The sequence below is a fragment of the Zosterops lateralis genome (genome assembly GCF_965231275.1).
Source record: "Zosterops lateralis genome assembly, chromosome: 1".
In the NCBI taxonomy this organism is placed as follows: domain Eukaryota; kingdom Metazoa; phylum Chordata; class Aves; order Passeriformes; family Zosteropidae; genus Zosterops; species Zosterops lateralis.
Window position 1 is genome coordinate 109,710,815 of NC_139762.1, and position 18,798 is coordinate 109,729,612.

Below are 18,798 nucleotides of genomic sequence, written 5' to 3' on the forward strand. Positions count from 1 at the left end.
CTTAAAACCACTCTTGTTTCCTTTTTCTGCTGTAGCAATAACGGTGAATCCTTTTATTTGCTACCCAAATATTTTCCCTTTATCTGTCACATTCTCCCAGGGTTTTTCTTTCCCTCCCCAGTACCCAGTTTATTTTTAGCATTCTTTTCTGATACAGATTTTCAAGTGAACATGGATCTGATAATATTCATGAGTCTTCAGCGCTTACAGAAAAAGTGGTTGCAGCTTTCCAAAGTTGTATATATGTTCAAAGAACACTTTAAAGTTCTTTTTCTTTTATTGTGATCTTTGGTTTCCATAGGGCAAATGCCTGTTTTCTTCTTAAGGCATTTTTTTTTTCACTAGGATGGTCAATGGTGATTTCACATATATATATTTCTGTCTTATTTTTCCCTTTCTTTATGTCTGACCCATTCAGAGAAAAGTACTTGGACTTTATTTATAGAAATTAAGAAATAAATAATGACATTTTTTTGTGGTCACAAGCATTTTAATACAGTCACACTTTGGCACAGTTTGATTTAAATTACTAAGTAGCAGAACATGTTTTAAACATTAAATTTATTCATTGTGTCATATTTGTATTTAATTTCCTACAGAAAAAACAATTCATATTGTTTTTAAACAATATCTTAATTATCCTCTAAATAAAGCCTGTATGTCAATTTTAGTATTATTTTTTGCTAATAAATTGAGTAGATTGTATAAGTTATTAAGCAATTGTATAATTTAACACAATGTATTTAGATTTTTAATGCTTGTAACTTCTACTATTGGAAAATAGGCAATGACATCTCTTATTTACTAGATGGTTAGGTTTATAGCTATGTTTTGTATCAAGCTGGTTTTAAATGGAAATGGAAATTTAATTAAAATGTAAAAAGTAACATTTAAAATAGTTTCCTACTGTCTTAGTATTTTAAGCTACAAGGTATATGAAGAAAAATATAATGTACAAAAGAAGTTTTAGAAAGGAAGTATCATTTGTTCTAAATAAATTGAGTTGAGTTTCTCTAATCATAGTGTTATTTTAAATATTTTAAGCAGCAGATTTCAACCTCATTTATCTATTTCTTTAATCATGAACTACAGGGAAAGTTGGGGTTTTTTTCAAAACTGAACAAACTAGTTTTGGGTTGTGCTAAAGAACCAACCAGAAGTGAGATATTCTTTCTGTATCTGTAGGAGACAGTACAGTGCTGGAAAGCTATTTATTGTTTCAGTGGTTTTCAGTTCCAGTTGTTTCACCCACTGGAACAGTCCCTGTTTCTTGGTTTAACTTTGTTGTAAAAGATTCAAAGGAACAGAAGCAAAATAAACCAGTACATGATAATATTTTATGCAAAATTGAAGTAATGATAGAAATAGAAAGTATGGCCTCTTATAAATTCTGTCACAACTCCTGGTTTATTGTTAAAAGAGAAATGAGTGAAAATACAAAATTAATATAGTGCTATGCTTATTTTTATTCCTGTTGTATCATGACTTTGACATTAATGGTTGTAGTGTTGAATATCATCACATAGTTGTCAAACCTTTTCAGGATGAACTTTATTACCAAAATAAATAGGGGAGACTCCTGGATAATATCCTAGATCACCATAATAAAAATCTGAATTTCCCTTTTCAATAAGAAGATAACAGGAGTTGCAGTCATTCTGGGGAACAGGAGTAGGTTTATCATGACAGGTCCTATTGTATCTATCCTGTTTTAGGAGGGATGCTTAAGTTCACCTGTTTCCATTCTTTTGGGATTTTTCAATGTGTTCTCTTCTCTTGTTAACTTTGGGGTTTGTGTGCACATGCTATTTATGTGTTTTTCTTCAATTCTGTGACTCTCAAAATTTTCTAGAACACATTAAAAAAAAAAGTTCCTTTGAAGGAGAAGACAAAATCTGGGCAATTTGAAATGTCATATTTTTATTTTGGTGTAGGTGTTCTTTGTCTCAGGAGCTTGGCTGTTGCAGTGATTTGGATTATATAAACCAGCTATTGTTTGTTTTCTGCTGACACTTTGCAGCTCCTTTACATTGTCTTATTTGATAGTACGCTTTGCTCGTCATGTGGCAAAGATTGATCCAAACCAAGTGATTCTGTAAACTCAGAACCTGTTCTGAGTTGTGGCTTCCTTGTATATTTTGCAAAGTATACAAAAAAGGAAAACAAACAAACAAAAATCAGTTATAAATCTTGTGACAAAATAGCATTTCTCTTACCTGGTAATGAAAAATTTTGATCTAATATGACAGTTATCTTGGCATAACAACAATGCCATAGAGTGTATTCTCTTTTACTGAGGTAAGTATCAATTACTTTTTCTTTCAGTGCAAAAAAAAGGTTTAATATCACATGCATCTTATGATGGCCATTAATTATTGATAGTTAAATTGTCTGTGTCTTTTTTGCTTACAAACACAAATCAAAAAAACATTACAATGTTTCTTCTAAGAAACACCACTTAAAGGCACAGGACTTAGCGACTTTGGGTGTCTGCTATCCCACTGAAGGATGGGCAGAGAAATTAACCCTGGGATACGTGACTTCTGGCACATGTATGTGCAGCTTCTTTGAGTGTCTTCAGACTGTTTTGGTGGTGTGCAAAGTATGGAAAATCTTGGAAAACCATTTACTGCCACAAAACATTATAAAGAAGGTATCTCAACACACAAACCAGCTTTGGACACTGCTGGAAGGCAGACTTCAGCAGAGGAGAATGGAAGAAAAGCTGCTTCATTTCTGGATTGGTGCTAATGCTGGGCAGTCTTAGGTTTCTAGTGAGAGTGATAGTAATGCAAGGCATTAAGAGTGGAAAGGTTTCTACAGCCCTTTTAGTTGGGTTTGCTGACCATCAAGACTAATAGGATCCTCCAGCTATTCTCACAGCTTTCTTATCTGTTTAATAAAGCTGCTTTTCAAGAAAACAAAATAAATCATATTTTCATTAATTTTTAACCAGGAGACTTTTTCTATGTCACATGCAACATATATTCAAGAGGCTGTTTAATGCAAGTACTGTAGTATTTGTTCATTAAAGCATGTATTGTTTAGAAAGCTGACAAGCATAGCAGCATGTATTACCTGAGAGACCAGAATTCATCTTGCAGGATATTCCAGTGTACCCATAAAACAGCAAAGTGTGTTCTTAGCTTTACCAAGAAGTACTTGTAAAATAGGTGTCTGGCTCCTAAGAAGACATTACAATCTGGTATGAAGTTACATATGTATGAATTTTTCTAGATCCAGGGGTCATAAGTGTCTCTCGAATAAAAACTTATCTAAATATCTTATTATATCTTATAATTCATTAAAATGTGTCAATGAGGAAGATAGTTTTTATCTAGCTCCTATATGAAAGCTGTTGTTAAACTATTTTAGTCACCTTTCAGGACCTGAAAGGCAAAATATGTAAGGCCTCCTGAAGTGCATAGAAAGAGTATGATGAGGTACAAATATTTGTGAAGCAGTGCGTTTATTTAGAATATGCATGGATTTTCAGCTGATGTGGACCTCAAGATCGGCTGAATTTTCTACAGCAAGTTTTTTGGTTTTGAGGCATTTGCTTGTATTGGTTTATTTTTCCATCCTTACGACTCTCCAAGAAATAGGGAAGATAACCCCCATAACAGTATTCTGATTTTTTATTTCTTTTTATAAAGTTTGCCCAAAGCAGACATCTGAGGAAATGTCTTCCAATCGTGATTCAAGCCTTACTAATGCACCGGTGCAAAGCAAGCTAGTATCTTCCTTCCAGCAGCACACAAAGAAAGCACTTAAACAGGTAAGCTTGTATTGACTGATCATCAGTTGGCTTCCCTTTAGCATCTCTGTCATTCTTGTGTGAATGGAATGTCAGCAGAATTTAAAGAGTCTTTTAAAGATGTTTAGTGCTATGTTTAGTGGTGTTTTGTTGGGGGTTTTCCTATGTTTTTAGCAAGGGTGCAGCCCTATTTGTTGTGTTGTGAGTTTAAAGAGGTTTTAAGTGCAGTAAGCACTTAAAGTCAAGTAAGCAGAATTCTTTATATTATCACTCCCCTGCTTTTTCTATGCAAGCATTTGTATTGAAAATTTTATGTGGGATTAAAAATAAAGTTTAAAAAAACATTTTGAAAGAAGTGCTGCAGATAGGAAAGACTCTATGTATACTTGTTTAATTTTTCTTTATGATCTGATAAATAATTTTTTTTCATACTGTATTTGCTACTACAGGGTATTAAAGTGGGGTAGGGTTATTTTTGCCCTTATGATCTGGATGCTTTAGGTTCCATCATAAGTATTAAAGCTTGCAAAAGCAGCTAATTATTCAGTCACCTATTAGCTGAAAGCATGATGTGAAAATTATTTTCCAGCATTGCCAAATTAATTCAGCTTACAGCCAGAAAAATGAAGGAGAAAAAGTAAAAAACTAGAATTCAAAAAAACCCTATTGTTGCCTCTTCTCCATTTTGAGCTGTGACTTTTCTAAAGTGTTAGGATAATGAGATGATGTGATTTTTCTCACAACTGCTCTCCTAGTTATGGTTAATGGCGATCTTGTATTTCATGGGGTAGTTTATTGCTGAGGTGTTCGTTTAGGCTTAAGTTAAGCAAAGCCTGTCCACATCTCCTCTAAACACTATTGCTTTTCATACAGGCTGAGTTCAAATCCAGTTAATAGATGTGTATCATTCACATAAGGTAATGGTGTATTTAGAGGCTTTGAGGACTGAAAGGATTATTAGATTGAGGTCTTCCATGTGTTTGTTCAGGAAAATTGAACAGTAGGCGCAAAAGAGTTCACTAACCATTAGGATAGTTATGGAAAATTTACACTTCCTGGAAACTCTTCTCTACAGATCTTTTGTGATCTGTGAACTTCCCTAGGAGTGGAGAGAGTAGGCGGAGGAAAGGCAAAGGGGAAAGAAGGGGGAAAAAAGAGCAAAGCCACAAATGTTTGAACTTCTGTAATTGTTTAAACTCTACCATTTGTCACTTAGCAGATGTATAGCATTGAGAATGATTTTAAAAGGGCAAATTAATCAGAATAGCTTAATTAAAATAAAAAGTCATAACATTGATGAGAATATTTGAAAACATTCCCTAAGGCAGTAGGGTTAAAACAACATCAGAAAGTTAAGTAATCGATAAAAAGAAATTAGTTTTAATTAGGTTGATGGTAATTAGATCCTGTACTTCAGTGTGAGAATAGCATTACAGCTATCAGCAAAATGTTTTCTCTATGCACAATGTGAGACAAATGGGCATTTGTAAGATGGAATAGTAGATTTTTGCTTTGTTTTTTCTTGAAGTTTCAAGTATTGGCTACTGCCATATATACACTTTGCAGATTTGATTTGGTACTGTAGCAGAGATTAATAAACCTTAACAGTGGTTTTATTTATAAAGTTGCTGTTGGAAATCTGTTATTTTGCTTTCCAATCTTTCAATTGCTTGTATGGATGCATAGTGTCTAAAATTCATACAAAGAACCTGTCAGACCTTTGAATCCAGAAGAAACTTTTAGACACACTATGCAACAATCTTAAAACTGATAACAAACTTACTGATTCCATGCTAACTGACGATAAGTCATCATCATTCTCTCAGCAAGTGCTTATAATATATAAATGTACATATACTGTACGTAATATATTGTAATGGGGTCTTCCTTAGCTCTTGCTTTTTATCTACTGTGAAACAGTCTTCAAAGAATGAAAACCTACAAGATAGTTTTCCATTTCCTACCTGATTAATTTAAAACCAGTGGGTTCTTCACATTACTTTGATCGTGTGTGTATTTGTTTTGTAACCTCTCAAAATAAAGTGAGAGGGAAGTTGATAATGTGCAGTTTTGCTTGAAGATCTGAGCTGGAAATAGAACATTTTCTCTACTGTTTATCTACTTATTAACCACTCATATGTAATTCTCTTTAAATTATTATGTGCTGGATTTACATATTATTTGCTTTTTAATGAATTCTGGAGATACATTCCTGGGTTTAGATTGCAAAGAGCGATCTCATGTTTGGCTTGTAACAGCCCACATTTTAGGATGTTCTCATGAATCAAATAAATCATAATGCTGCATTTCTTGAGTTCTGCAAGATGCATGGAGGAAAGAGCAGTTTTTGAGCCCTGGCTCTTGGTTTTGATTTCTCTCAGATGGCAGTGGATTTGGGGTGCTTTGCAGGGACTGAGGAGGTTTGCAGTTGCAGTGGATTTTCGTAAGTTCTGTGTCACAGATCAGCCCTTATGTCCTCACCTTTCAAAGGCTGGGCTGCCATTTTGGTCTCGAAATTTTCTGGCTTCACCACCTTACATGCTGTCCTTGCTGGGAAAGAGATTTTGAGTGTTATACCACTGAATGTGTTTCGTTCTTCCCTTTGGTTTCTGACAGAGTTTCAGTTTTGCTCTTGTAAAATGCTTCCACTTTACTCTTGAGTGTAATCTCCCACAAACCAGTTCCTGTTTATGAGGGTTCATAGACAAAAGAGCCTGTGGTGAAGAGCTGCCTTTTATGCTTGGCTTTCTGATGGCAGATTTTACAGATTTCTGTTTCCCTTGTGTTGTTGGAAGTGCTTGGGCATGTGTGCCCAGCTGTTGCTGATCTTGAACCTTTGAAAAGAAGGCTTATGGCACACTATCACATGCTGATTTCCTATCAGTACTGATCAGTTCCATACTGATTTACCTTATTTTCACACTTGAGAGTTTTGGCATGCAGACCCATGTAAGGACCTCTTCCTGGGAAAGTACTGAACTACACCTGCATCTGCTAGCATTGGTACATGGTCACACTACTGTGTGCATTATTCTTGCTCTGGACAAGGCTAACCTCTGTATGGACATCAAGTTATGGCATAGTTTCTACATGCTTCTTTCTGGTCCAGTTTCTGTTCCATTGACTTGAGGTGATACTTTTTTGTGGAAGTCTTCGCTGTATACAGATTTATCTGTATCTATCAAGATGTTCTTGGAACATTTCTCAGAAGAAACGATCATACCTGCAAACTGGCCTCACATAGGTAACACTGAGAATGTGTGAATTTCCAGGACATTGAGGTGGTGTTAGTGTCTGTTGGACTCTGATAGCCAAGTGTAAGAGCACCTTGCCCGTCAGTGTACCAGGTGTTCCCTGGGTCAGTACCAAGAGAGGAGAAGGAACTTGAAGATGCGCTATAATGGTGTCTGGGATGATAGTAGACCTCCCAGATGTGGAAGAAAATCCTGCCTCCCTTTTTGCACTTTGGAATCAGCACCAAGAAGGGTACCCATAAATTTTCTGTTGGGAGAAGAGAAGGATACTCCATTCAGACTCAGGATCTGAATACAGAACCAGGACATGTCTGAGACTGTGCTGGGCATCCAGATCTCTTTGTAGAGACAGAAACTCCAGAGACAGCAGCCAAGTGGGTTTGGGAGGAGAGAAGCTCAGGAAATAAGGGAATCAACACAAGGTATGTCACTGCCATGGTTTGTTTTGTTTTCCTTAACTTTGGGCTTTGTCTGCATGCTTGGTGGCTGGGTTCATATATGTGCCACTATTTAATTCATACAGTGGGTAGATGCAGTTTTTTAATGAGAAGGAAGGCACCCATTTGTAGGATTTGTTCTTATAATAGAAATGGCAACTCCACCCCCCACCCCTTCCTTTTTCCCCTCCCCCCCTCAGTGTATGCTGTCACACCCCAAGCATTAACAGAGCTATGGGGAACTTATGGTTTAGCTCATGTATTGCTTTGGAATTATAGGACATTAGACTTGCACAGCTCCAAATAGGATTTCAGGCTGACATTTCTACCACAACTGTAATTCTTGTTAGAATCCAACCTACAAGAGACTAAATTTCAGGATGGTTAACACTGTAAATTAGCCCTGATTTACCCAAATTCATAGAACTAGTTTATCAAGATCTCTGTTTCTTTTTTAATTTATTTTGGACACAGGAGTCCAAGTGCCTAGGTTGGCAGTAAAGAATCCTGATCTCCCATGATGCTGTTGTGAATTTGCTTTCCTGTCTTCAGCTCACACTGCTTACTTTTCTTTGAGAGAAGGGCAAACTCACCAGTCTTGCTCCCTCCACACTCATTCTGTTAGGACTTCTTTCCTTGACTACAGCCAGATGCAGGCTATCTTGAAGCATTTTGCTGTCCATAGGAAGTAATCCAGTATGAGTCTGTCTGTGGTGTCTCTCCTTTGACTCATTTGATCAACTGCTCCCTCACATGCTCTAATATAAGCCTGATATATTTGCCTGCCCTGCTTTCCCTTCCTCACTCCAAAGAAGCAAAGGTGACAGAGGAGATCATTATGATTTTTTCCTAATCACTTAGAATTTATGTGCAGGGTGTCTTCCTGAAAGGCTCTGAAAATCCACTGTGAACTGAGAGGTATTTTTTGTACTGAATTCCTCATTATAGAGAGTTTGCTGCAGTTTCTCAGTGTCTCTGTTAACCACCTTCTTATGTTTCATTTCAGATACAACAAATGTACCAATGCCACAGTTGGAGAATTCTGGCTCCCTAGCTGAAGCATTTGATCAGATGTCTGGCAACATAAGTGATGATTCTTGACAAATTTTCCTGACAACAAATGGAAAAGAAGGAAAACATGTTCCTTTTTGACTTCTAGAGAGGCGTGGGAAGGGACACTGGAGTTTACAAAACGCACTCTGGAAAATGGAAGTTCGAAGATGATAAACTAAACTGATTTTCTGATTGCCAAGACAAGTCTAGGGAAGAGGACAGAGAAACTATGGCAGGGAGACTGCATAATGGGGAAAAGAAGCTGGGAGAGCAAGAGTTCCAGCAGAAGCTGTTCAGGGAATACATGCATTGCCTGAAGGCTGGCTGCACGGTATGTCCCTCTAAAGGTCCCTATGCATGGGCAGCCTGTACCAGCTGCTCAACACAGTGCTTTGGTAAGACACAAGACAATGTTTATGAGACTCTCTTCTGGGTCCCTGTGGTCCTCAGCCCTTACCTGTGATGGAAAGAAAGGGACAGGAATCCACACAATCCCTGCTTTCTTTTTGTACTACATTTTAATAACTACCTCCCAGTTGCTGGAGCATTCTGCTTGTTTCTCCTCTGGGGTTGTTTGCACAGCATGCTTTTTACAGAACTGCTGCACCTTTTCTGTTTTAATAAATGTATTTTACAGAATTTCTTAGTCTGAGAAATAACTAAAGAATTTTAAAGCAATTTTAAGTGTTGAAGCATAGTTGCCCCTCTACCTCAGTATAGGACAGTATCCCTCACTTAAAATATGTCCTGGCATGAGCATTACCTTTGTTTAAACCTACCGTTGTGACATAGTGGAATCTTTTTCCCAAATATAGGTTGAAAGTGTTCTCTTTCTTTTGTTCTGTAGATGCAGTTGTTTTTTCCAAGTCTCAGGTAATCAAGCTGAAGATAGCAGCCTACTTCTAAGCATTGCATTTGTCTGATAATGTGTTTCTTTAAGTAGCCTGTCCCTTAAGTAGCCTGGGGAACTATTTCAGATGGATTGGGCATAGCTATTGTATTATTGAAAATATAATCACTAGAGACTGGAGTCCCATTTAAGCTTTTCCAGTGGAGTTATGTGATATTTCCTTATAGTGGCAGTGAATATCTAAGTGAGTATCTTCTTTTGGGCCATGTGAAAAGAACAGCTTTTGATTTGAATAGTTTATAACATGAAATTATACCCAGGTGACACTGAATCATGCCTTGATTTTGAAGGCATCCTAGAAAGTGTTGGCTTTTCAGGGAAAGGCAGGATTTGGAACAGCTCACAACTCTTCAGAGCTCTAGGAAGCCTCCTACAAAATGTTGACAAGCAGTTATCTACAAATGGTATTCCAGGAGCTGTTGGGGAGGTCCCCAGAAGGCTGTGTGCTCAGGATGTGGGGCAAACAGGAGTACCCAGGCTGAAACAGGATGTCAGGCAGAAAGACATTACACTGCTTACATTGGTGCAGTGTAAATTTTCTGAGTGGTAATATGAGAAGATTTTTTAAATCTGGGGAGTCTAGCCATGAAACCCCTGCTGTATGCTTTGGCCCCTGTGCAGTGTGTTTGAAAATTTGACCTCATATGGAAAGTGTTGATTACTGTTTTAAGATTTTGAATTGATATTGCTATCTTTATTTTAATTTGTTTTTAAACTGCTTTCTACAACATGTTTCTTTACCTATATGTGCTTTGTTGTGCCAAAGAACAGATTTCCCCATAAAACACTTCAGCTCCGGGATGTTGTTAATTTAACACTACACAAACCATTAAAAAAACCCCAATTCTTCTCTTTGTAAAAAAGCTTTCACGGAGTTGATGCATATGTCATTATTATTCTATTCACATGCAAGTCAAAACAGACATTGAACACATCACATGTGTTTTTTGTCCTTTTGTCTGGCTTGGGAAAGCACCAAAAACATTTACTTTGCAGTCTGTCATGATCTGCAGCAACTGTAGCTGTGACTGCATTATTGTAAACCCACAGAAAATACTGCTGGCTTGCAGGTGTACAGACACACATGTGAAGAGACAAATCTCCTTGTCTCTGCCACACAAAGGTGAAAGCACTTCAATGTTGGCTGGTACACAGGTAAATGTTCAGTGTTACTGTGTACTGTAGTCCTGCAGAATAACCCTGAGCCCTACTGAGACCTAAGGAACAAATACACAGCAAGATACTATTTTTATTCCAAATACAGGTGTAACTATCATGAGGTAGGAGGATGGCATGGGACAAGAATAGATGCTTGTTTGAGAAGCTATTAGCATTTGTTTGAAAATAAGCCCCAGGTTTTCAAACCTCCATCCTGCAGATTCTGACACTACTCTCCATCTCCAGATGACCAATTATGTACACTTGGCACCATACCCACGTGTTTAGTGTACTAGTCTGGTTGGAAGTAAATTAATTTGTTTTGGAAATGGCACTTTATGCTTTGTAGTTGTTTCCGTAGAACATCTTTATTGTGTTTTAATCTTATGGTTGCATGCTTATAACTGAGTATTTTGTTTATGTTTAATATAAGAATTAGTGGCATCCAGGAATTAATAATGGGTTTACTCTTCATGATTTGTTGTGCTTACTGCTTTAGTTTAACTGCTCTGTCTATCCATGAAACAGGTTTCCAGTGAGAAATTTTAATTTAACTGACACATGGGAATTAAAGGCTCCTAATTTTACTAACAAAATGAGGGTGAGAGGGAAGACAAAGACTGAATTTTATGGTGACATTAAGTGAATCAGTGATAAACCATAAATCTGTTTCATCTTTGTCAATTTGGGATCCATAACCATGATGTAGAGTTGTTATTTATTTTATGTAAGAGACTTTGCTCAGTGTATCATAGCTTGTGTTTTCACATGGCAGAATGGAGGAATTCCATAGCTTAATATTTCTGATCCATAATGTGTGAAATTTCAAAGGTTATGTTTCATTACATGAGTTTCAGAATGTAGACTTGACATTTATGGAACAAGTAGAAATCTGGGACGATGTTGCTTAATGCAATGAAGTGTTACATGTCTTTGTTGATAATAACTTAATTTTTAACATTCTCAGCGTGTCACACATTTAAGCTCAAATGAAAGTGGTTTTCTGCATTAATGGTTTATCTTTGTGCTCCATTTTTTCATTCTGAGTTGAAAAGAAGTGGGGAAGAAAAAAATTTTAAAAGAATTGCTGAACAGCAGTAAAAATCAGAGCACAGAGGCTGACATTTTACTTCTGGTGCTTTTTTGGGGAGGTATTTTGCCCCCATCTCCAGTTACCTTTTAGTTTATATTGTTTCTTTTCATTCCTGCTTGAAAGATGAGTTTATCAGTTTTTACTGAAGACAGTCAACTGTTTTGTCACATGGGTGAAGAAGTCTTTCCTGTGTTAAGATCAACTAAACATGAAATTGTTATTCTTAAGAGCATATAATGACATTCATGAAACCTCGAAAATACTGCTGTACTCCAGTAGGGATAGAAACCCCCTGAAAAAAGAAGGAAGGAACCATGCTCTTGTCACTTCTTTATTAAAAAAACCCACTTGGAATTAGAAGTTCACTGTTAATTTCATGGTATTTTTCTTTTGCCATCTATCTTCAGAGTTTATGTTTTCTTAATTCTCATATTTTTATTTTATTTTGAATTCTTTGGATTAAAATGGATTGGTAGTTTACTTAAAGATTTTGGCAATAAAAATAACTTCATTAAACCAAATAATTATGCCAAGCACTGTATAATGACCATGGCAGTGTTATTCAACAGATGGTCACAGGTTCATTTTTATGAATGGGAATACTGGGAATTCTCCATACTCATTATGTGCGAGAGATTCACAGATGTCCTTTGCAAATCTGCTTGTGAAAGGCTGGATGTAAGTATTATATTTTGGTGGTAATTTTAAGAGAGCTTGTAATGTTTTAACTTGTATATTACATGAACTTTAATTTCCTTTCTTTTTTTATTTATTTGTTGTACAAATGAGATGGTAGTAACGTCTTACAGAATACTTCAACAGGGATCAGTTCTAGGTGTTTAAATCGTGCAGCTTTTTTAACTCAAGCTTTTAGCATGAAGTGATTGCATTTGAAATGTAAGCATAGAGTCTCATTAAAGAAAAATATTCTTTATGTAAGCTATCATATGCGCTACATGTGTTTTTCTCTAATTTTCTATAGTGAAAATGACACCTTACCACTTGGTAAAATCATCATCTGTTTCTTGGAGTTCTGTAGGAAGTCCAGCTAGGAGTTTATATATCTTTAAATATGGATGAGATGCAAAAGGCTGTGTCGGTAAAAGGTGACAATGTAGTATGTGTTAGTTACTGTTTCCATATCTACAGTGAGATCTAGAACTATTTTTCGGTGGAATAAGTTACAACATTTCTCATTTTCTTCAGTGCTAGTTATAAATTTGATTTATTTGGTCGTGGCGACTAGGAAAGCACTAAATTAGCTTGGCACACTAAAAGCTCAGTATAGCAGGCATTTGGTACATGTTTCACTTGAAGTAATCTCATTGACTTCCCAGCTAAGTAGAATTAATCTTGGGTTACAAGATTCTTGTCTTATCCTACAGTAGTCTTGTATTCTAAAATGAATATCCCTCTGGCTAGGTGTAGAGGTTATATATTTGTCCTCAACAGAGACGACAGAGATTGTCCTTCGTTTATACTTAACTCCTTCTGGTGTTTGGCTTCCCTTGTAACTGGGTGTCAGTCAGCAGTTTCTCCCACTCCTGGGTTGCTCCCAGTGTTGTCTTGCAAAGACTTGTCTGTACAAAATTTCAGATCCTGCAGCTTCAAATTCAGAGGAGAATTTAGCACAAAATTATGATTAGCTGGACATATTACAACAAGAATGTCTGTGCAGCATCTCGGCCATCTCTTTACCCTGCAAATAATGTTAGATTATTTACTTGATATCTTTGTATCCTCTTCCCCTGTCTCATATCTTTCATTTGACAAATGAAAAGACGGGCATGGGGAAGATTATGTGTCTATTCTCTGTACACAGGGTAATTAATTGATAATTCATTAACTTTGTCTTAAAAGTTTCACTTGGATTTAATGTCCACCTTGGGGGGGGGGGGTGGGTGTTGGGTTTTGGGGGCATATTGGGATTGGATTTTTTTTTTTTTTGTTCTACAGCCTTTACTTCAGGTGTGTGTAGCTTTACTGTCAGCTTGATTTTCAGACTTAACTTGGACCCTTTCTAGTAATCAGTTCCTTGCACTGTGAAACTGGAGGAGCTGGGGAAAGGACTGGCAGCGAATTAATGTATGTTATGGAAAAAGATACCCTGAAAAACAGATGTTTGCCAAAGGGAAATGGTGTCTTTAAGGTTTGTGCTTGACCCTCACATACAGAAGTGCTTAGCCTGTAGCTCAAGAAGTATGGTATGCCTTGAAGTAAATAGTTTTTTGTCTGCTCCCAGCTGTATTTCCTCATCTAACAGTCCAGGGAGTGTCTTGTGGTAGTGCTCCATGGGTGTGAGTTGGCCTGTGCTTCTTGCAAATGCCAGATCAGTTGCATAAATGTGTGCTTAAGGACCACAGGGGGCCTGCCAGTAAGAGAAAAAAAGGTAAGTGGTGCTCCTGACAAATACTGGGTACCGCTACCCTCACTCCAGCAGCACATGTCACCTGAGGTGTACGAACAGTGCCTGTCACTGGTGGTTGGCACATTGCTGGTTCCTTTCTCTCCTTCATGGGAGTTTAGTCTAAGCATGGAGAATCAACCGCGAGGCTTGACAAAGAATCTGCCTTTGCCACAGTGGCTGTAGAAATCATTAAAATGGTATTTCCTTATGGATGCTGGCAGCAAGGCTATGGAAGCTTGGTAGAGGTAGAAGTTGTCTTGGAAAGTCAGAAGAAGGCAGGAGGAGAACATGGAGCATTGTTTGGGCTCTAACTATTTGCCTTGGGTGGAGGAAATGAGGAGGACATGAAGCAAATTGGGCTGTGGAGTACCATGATACGAAGTTTGGGTTGTGGTTACGTTGTTGTATTGGTAATGCAGACATTGCTGGTGTTTTCAGGCAATTTTTAGTGAATTGTTTTCCACTGTCTCTGTAGTATTACTGTTAATGAAGGATCACCTGATTTGACACTTCGGTTTGCAGGGTAATTTTTGGAATTTTGAGGAATTTCTGAGAAATGTTAACACTTTAGAATTTTCTGTCCACAAGTCTGGCTGTGCTTGCTCAATACAAGTATGAATTTTCTGTCTCAAAAATATTTGAAGTATAGGCTGTTCTTTATGGCTTTCTGCTCCTTCTTTGGTTCAGTGCAGATCTGACCAGCTTCCTCTCTTTGTTTGATTTCAAGTGTTCTAATTTGCTTTTTATTGCACAGTGCTTACATGTCTTTTAAAAAGTACAATAAAATGGGTTAATCCATGAAATAGCTTCTATGTAGCTTGGTGTATTTTACGTTGTGTAGAGTGTTATTTAGAGAAATAGACCAATATTGATTTCTTTCTTCTCAGAGGTTTTTTTTTTTTTTTTCTTATTATTTAGCTGCGTGAACAATTTGGAAAGGTATTACAATCCATTAAAGTTACAGACTTAAACCTTATAGGGCATCAGTCATTCATGATCATAAACCTATAGGGATGATTCACGTCAAATACATTCTTTGTTGATATGGTATTACTTTAATAAATCCCCCAAGTTCATAACACAAATCACAATTGTAAAAATAGAGTTCACAGTAAGAATGGAGAAAAATAGACAGGAGGCTAGGAGAGATTTGTATTAAGCCCAGCCCATTCTGATTAATTCCAGAATTTTAATGCTTGCAGATGTATTAAATGGCAGGTATTCATATTTGTATGTTTTAAGACCTTTTGAATGAGATATCATTTTCCATATAAAACAGTCTGATGCATATTTGCTGTTTCTAATCTGTAGATATTTTATATTACATTATCAGCCCTGTATTCAATACATTCATGAAACACAAAGCAATACCATTTGTAGAGATTTATTCATGTATCATTTTTCCCCAGATTTGCCAGAACACCATCATGTTCGTGTTCTGAAGGTTAATGCCCAAAGTCAAACAGACAGAAGCCAAATGCTGCAAGGTTTCCAAGATTAGGACTGATTCCCTTCACGAAAATAAATGATTCCTGCCATGTTCAGTGATTTTGTGCAGCACTACTCACGGCTGAGTGAGTGCATCAATACTGTAGTCCTTACATGCTGTACATACTGATGACACTCTGTGTTAACTTGATTGACTGAGCAGTATACTGGAGAGGATGCACCTGCGAGAGATGTGCAGACATATATATTTTTGTTCTGGTTTTCAAACATTTTGGGTTTACTTTTTTTTTTTGGAAGTCTTAGTTTCACATTTCATGTGTTATCACGTTGTGCTGTTAAGGTAGAGCAAACAGTTACGTGCTTCTTTGTTGTCAAAACTGGATTGGAAAATGATCTAAGGTGCATTTTCTTTCTCTATTGAAAAAAAGGAACAAAAACCTGATTTTGTATTTTAAAAGAAAATGACATAAAGAGGACAAGTGTGAAGTCTGGCAAGTCAGTAGCTGTGTAAATTATGCTTATTTTAAGGGATTCAGTTTAATGGTAGAGAAATGTCATGTGTAATTCACTTACAAGCATTATTTTTTGCTACAGTTTTATGTTTTGTTATCGTTTTTGTAGGCTTTGAGACAACAGCAGAAAAGAAGAAATGGAGTTTCAATGATGGTAAACAAGACTGTTCCTCGTGTTGTTTTGACACCATTAAAGGTGTCCGATGAGCAGTCGGATTCACCTTCAGGTAAATAGCTAAAGAACCGTTTGCAAGATCAGCTCTAGTCACGGAGCCTTCCTCTGAATCAGATGTGTAGCATACAGAATTTGGAATTTCTGGAATAATATTTCCACTCGGTGGCTTTGTTTAACGCCTTTATTTCCTTATCAAGACTCATGTCTTAAGGATGGAGATTTTTCTTTAGAAAAGAACTAAAGGCGCACAGTAAAATGACAATTGTAATAGCAGCAGCTTTAAAGGAATGCAAAGTAACATTTTGTTTGGCTCTGGAGCTCTAATGGAGGACCACATGCTGGTATTCAATGCCATAAAAAGAGGAGGGGGGGGGGAGAAAGGCAAGCTTCGCTGTGAATGTGAATTTATGTCTCAGTTCTGCATTGCAATACTCATATCCTTTTGTTAGCTTTTCTTCTTCTTATACCATGCTTATCACTGCAGCATAACCTTGACCTTTAGCTCGGTGGTTAAGTTGCTTCATTTTAAGAGATTTCTCTGTCTCCATTTAACACAAATTGGCAATTGTATTTCCCAACATATCTTTTCTTTAAATGTTTCTTCAAAAAGAAATGATCTTTTTTCAGCCTTAGGTTGCTTTACTTCCCCATAACTTAAGGTTAAAATATTTTTAAACGTATCTCCTGGGCATTATAGAACTACATTATTTTTATTAGATCACTGAACATTTTTATTGACTGCAGTGTTCAGTAAACTTTAGTTTTCAGCACTTAATTGATTTATTGAGCTTTTACTTCCAATTCCTCTGATGAGGAGGAACTGTGTTGTGACCGGAAAAATGTATTTCTTTGCAGAAGAAGATGTCAATTTTTTTAAAAATCCTATTATTTTTTTGTTGTTGTTTATGGTGTAGAGGGTGCTGAGGGGATTGTTAGTAAGAGTGCAAAAGCATCATATTTTGAGGGATTTTACTTTTTCCAAAGGATCAGAATCTAAAAATGGTGAAGCAGATGGTTCTGATAAAGAGATGAAACATGGGCAGAAGTCTCCAACTGGAAAGCAAACAAGCCAGCACTTAAAGAGATTAAAAAAATCTGGTTTAGGTGAGTAGGAGTAAAATAAATGTCTTACTTGTAATACTGATATTTTTCTAAACTCTGTGTTGTCTTGGAAAGTTTTATTTTTCTGTTTACTTGTCCCTTTTTCAAACTCAGCAGCTGACCCTTTCTCGAGAAGACATCTTTCTGTCTACCTGGAAAATCCATGGTCAGTTTTTTGGTTTTATTTGTCCTCAGTGGTTGCTTTTTAAAGTTTGACAGACCTAAGCAACTGCAGGCAGAAAGGTGATTTAGCAATTAGATTCTGATTGTTAAGTAATGATTTTTTGGGGGATGGAGTGATATGTAACAGATATTCTTTCTTCATGGTGAATTTGCTTGCCTAATGTGCATTTATTCCCCAAGATAGTAGCATATTTGCTTACATGCTTACCCAATTAGAAGTTAACATACTCTTCTTCATTTGCATTATTGCATGTCATACAGAGATTTGGCATAAAAGTTTTGGTTGGTTCTCTTTTGGTTGATCTAGTTCTTCAGTTGGATCCGTAACTATTTTGAAGCTGTATCTCTTGAGGTGGTAGATACAGTTTCTGGTTTTATTTTCTGTGGGTTTTTTAGGGAGGTTCATGGATCATGTTCTGTAATTAACAAAGAATTTTCTCTGAAGATATGCTTAGAGTAAATTCTCAATCTCCATGTGATAGGCAGATTTTCCTGCTCTGCATGAAATTTAATTGTAAAAGTTCCCTAGGGAGCACAGAATGCAGTATTCACTAAGACTCTTGTCTCTGCTTAAGTGAAGTCAAGTAATGACATAACTGTTTCTTTATCTTTACAAAGTACCTTTTGCATTCAGCAGAATGCTGAATCATTTAGAGAACTGTTTTTCAATGTGGCCATGTTGGAAAAGATAACCAACTAACTTTTTGTAGTGGCTAAATCCTAGAAGTTATTTTATGTCTATCTTTGTGGTGATAAGATTGTTCTTCTTTATTAATCATCCAGCCTAGTCCTGTTTTTATATATAATGATCCTGTAAAATAGCTCCAAGGCACTTTACTTCCTAAATGCCATAGGAGGGTTGTTAAATGTGCTATGGCCAGTTCCTGGCAGTGTAACCTATATGCCTTATTGTATCACAGCCTCCCATAAAAGTGTATTTTGGATTTCATACATGATCTTTCTGCAGATTATCAATCAGTCTCATGTGGATAGCTAGTTCTCTATGTTGAGCCAACATCATTATTCAAAATAGACAATACTCCTTTAGTATTAAAACAACTTTTTCTATGTAAAGTTACATTCAATGTTAGATGATTTCCTGTAATTTTTCTCTGCATTTAAGACTGAGATACATAATTTCAAGTATGCATTCCTCCTCATCTTCAGATACAACATCAACTGTTGGCTGATGATATCAAATGAATTAATTAGGGGGTTTTTGGTGGATTTTGGAAAATAAATCTACTGGCCTTTTGGGACACCACACATGGAGTGCAGGGGATTTTGTATGAGGTTTAAGGGTTTCTGT

At 36.6% G+C, this 18,798-nt stretch overlaps 1 protein-coding gene across 1 annotated transcript in view; it reads left to right on the plus strand.

Moving 5' to 3' along the window:
• Window positions 1-18,798, plus strand: part of ASXL3 (ASXL transcriptional regulator 3) — a gene marked incomplete at both ends in the record, with an annotated part of 120,639 nt that overhangs the window by 63,512 nt on the left and 38,329 nt on the right. Inside the window, 3 exons of the mRNA XM_083878472.1 lie at window positions 3,657-3,778; window positions 16,140-16,257; window positions 17,190-17,309. Of these exons, the coding sequence (XP_083734598.1) occupies window positions 3,657-3,778; window positions 16,140-16,257; window positions 17,190-17,309 (360 nt within the window). The remainder of the gene's footprint in view (window positions 1-3,656; window positions 3,779-16,139; window positions 16,258-17,189; window positions 17,310-18,798) is intronic.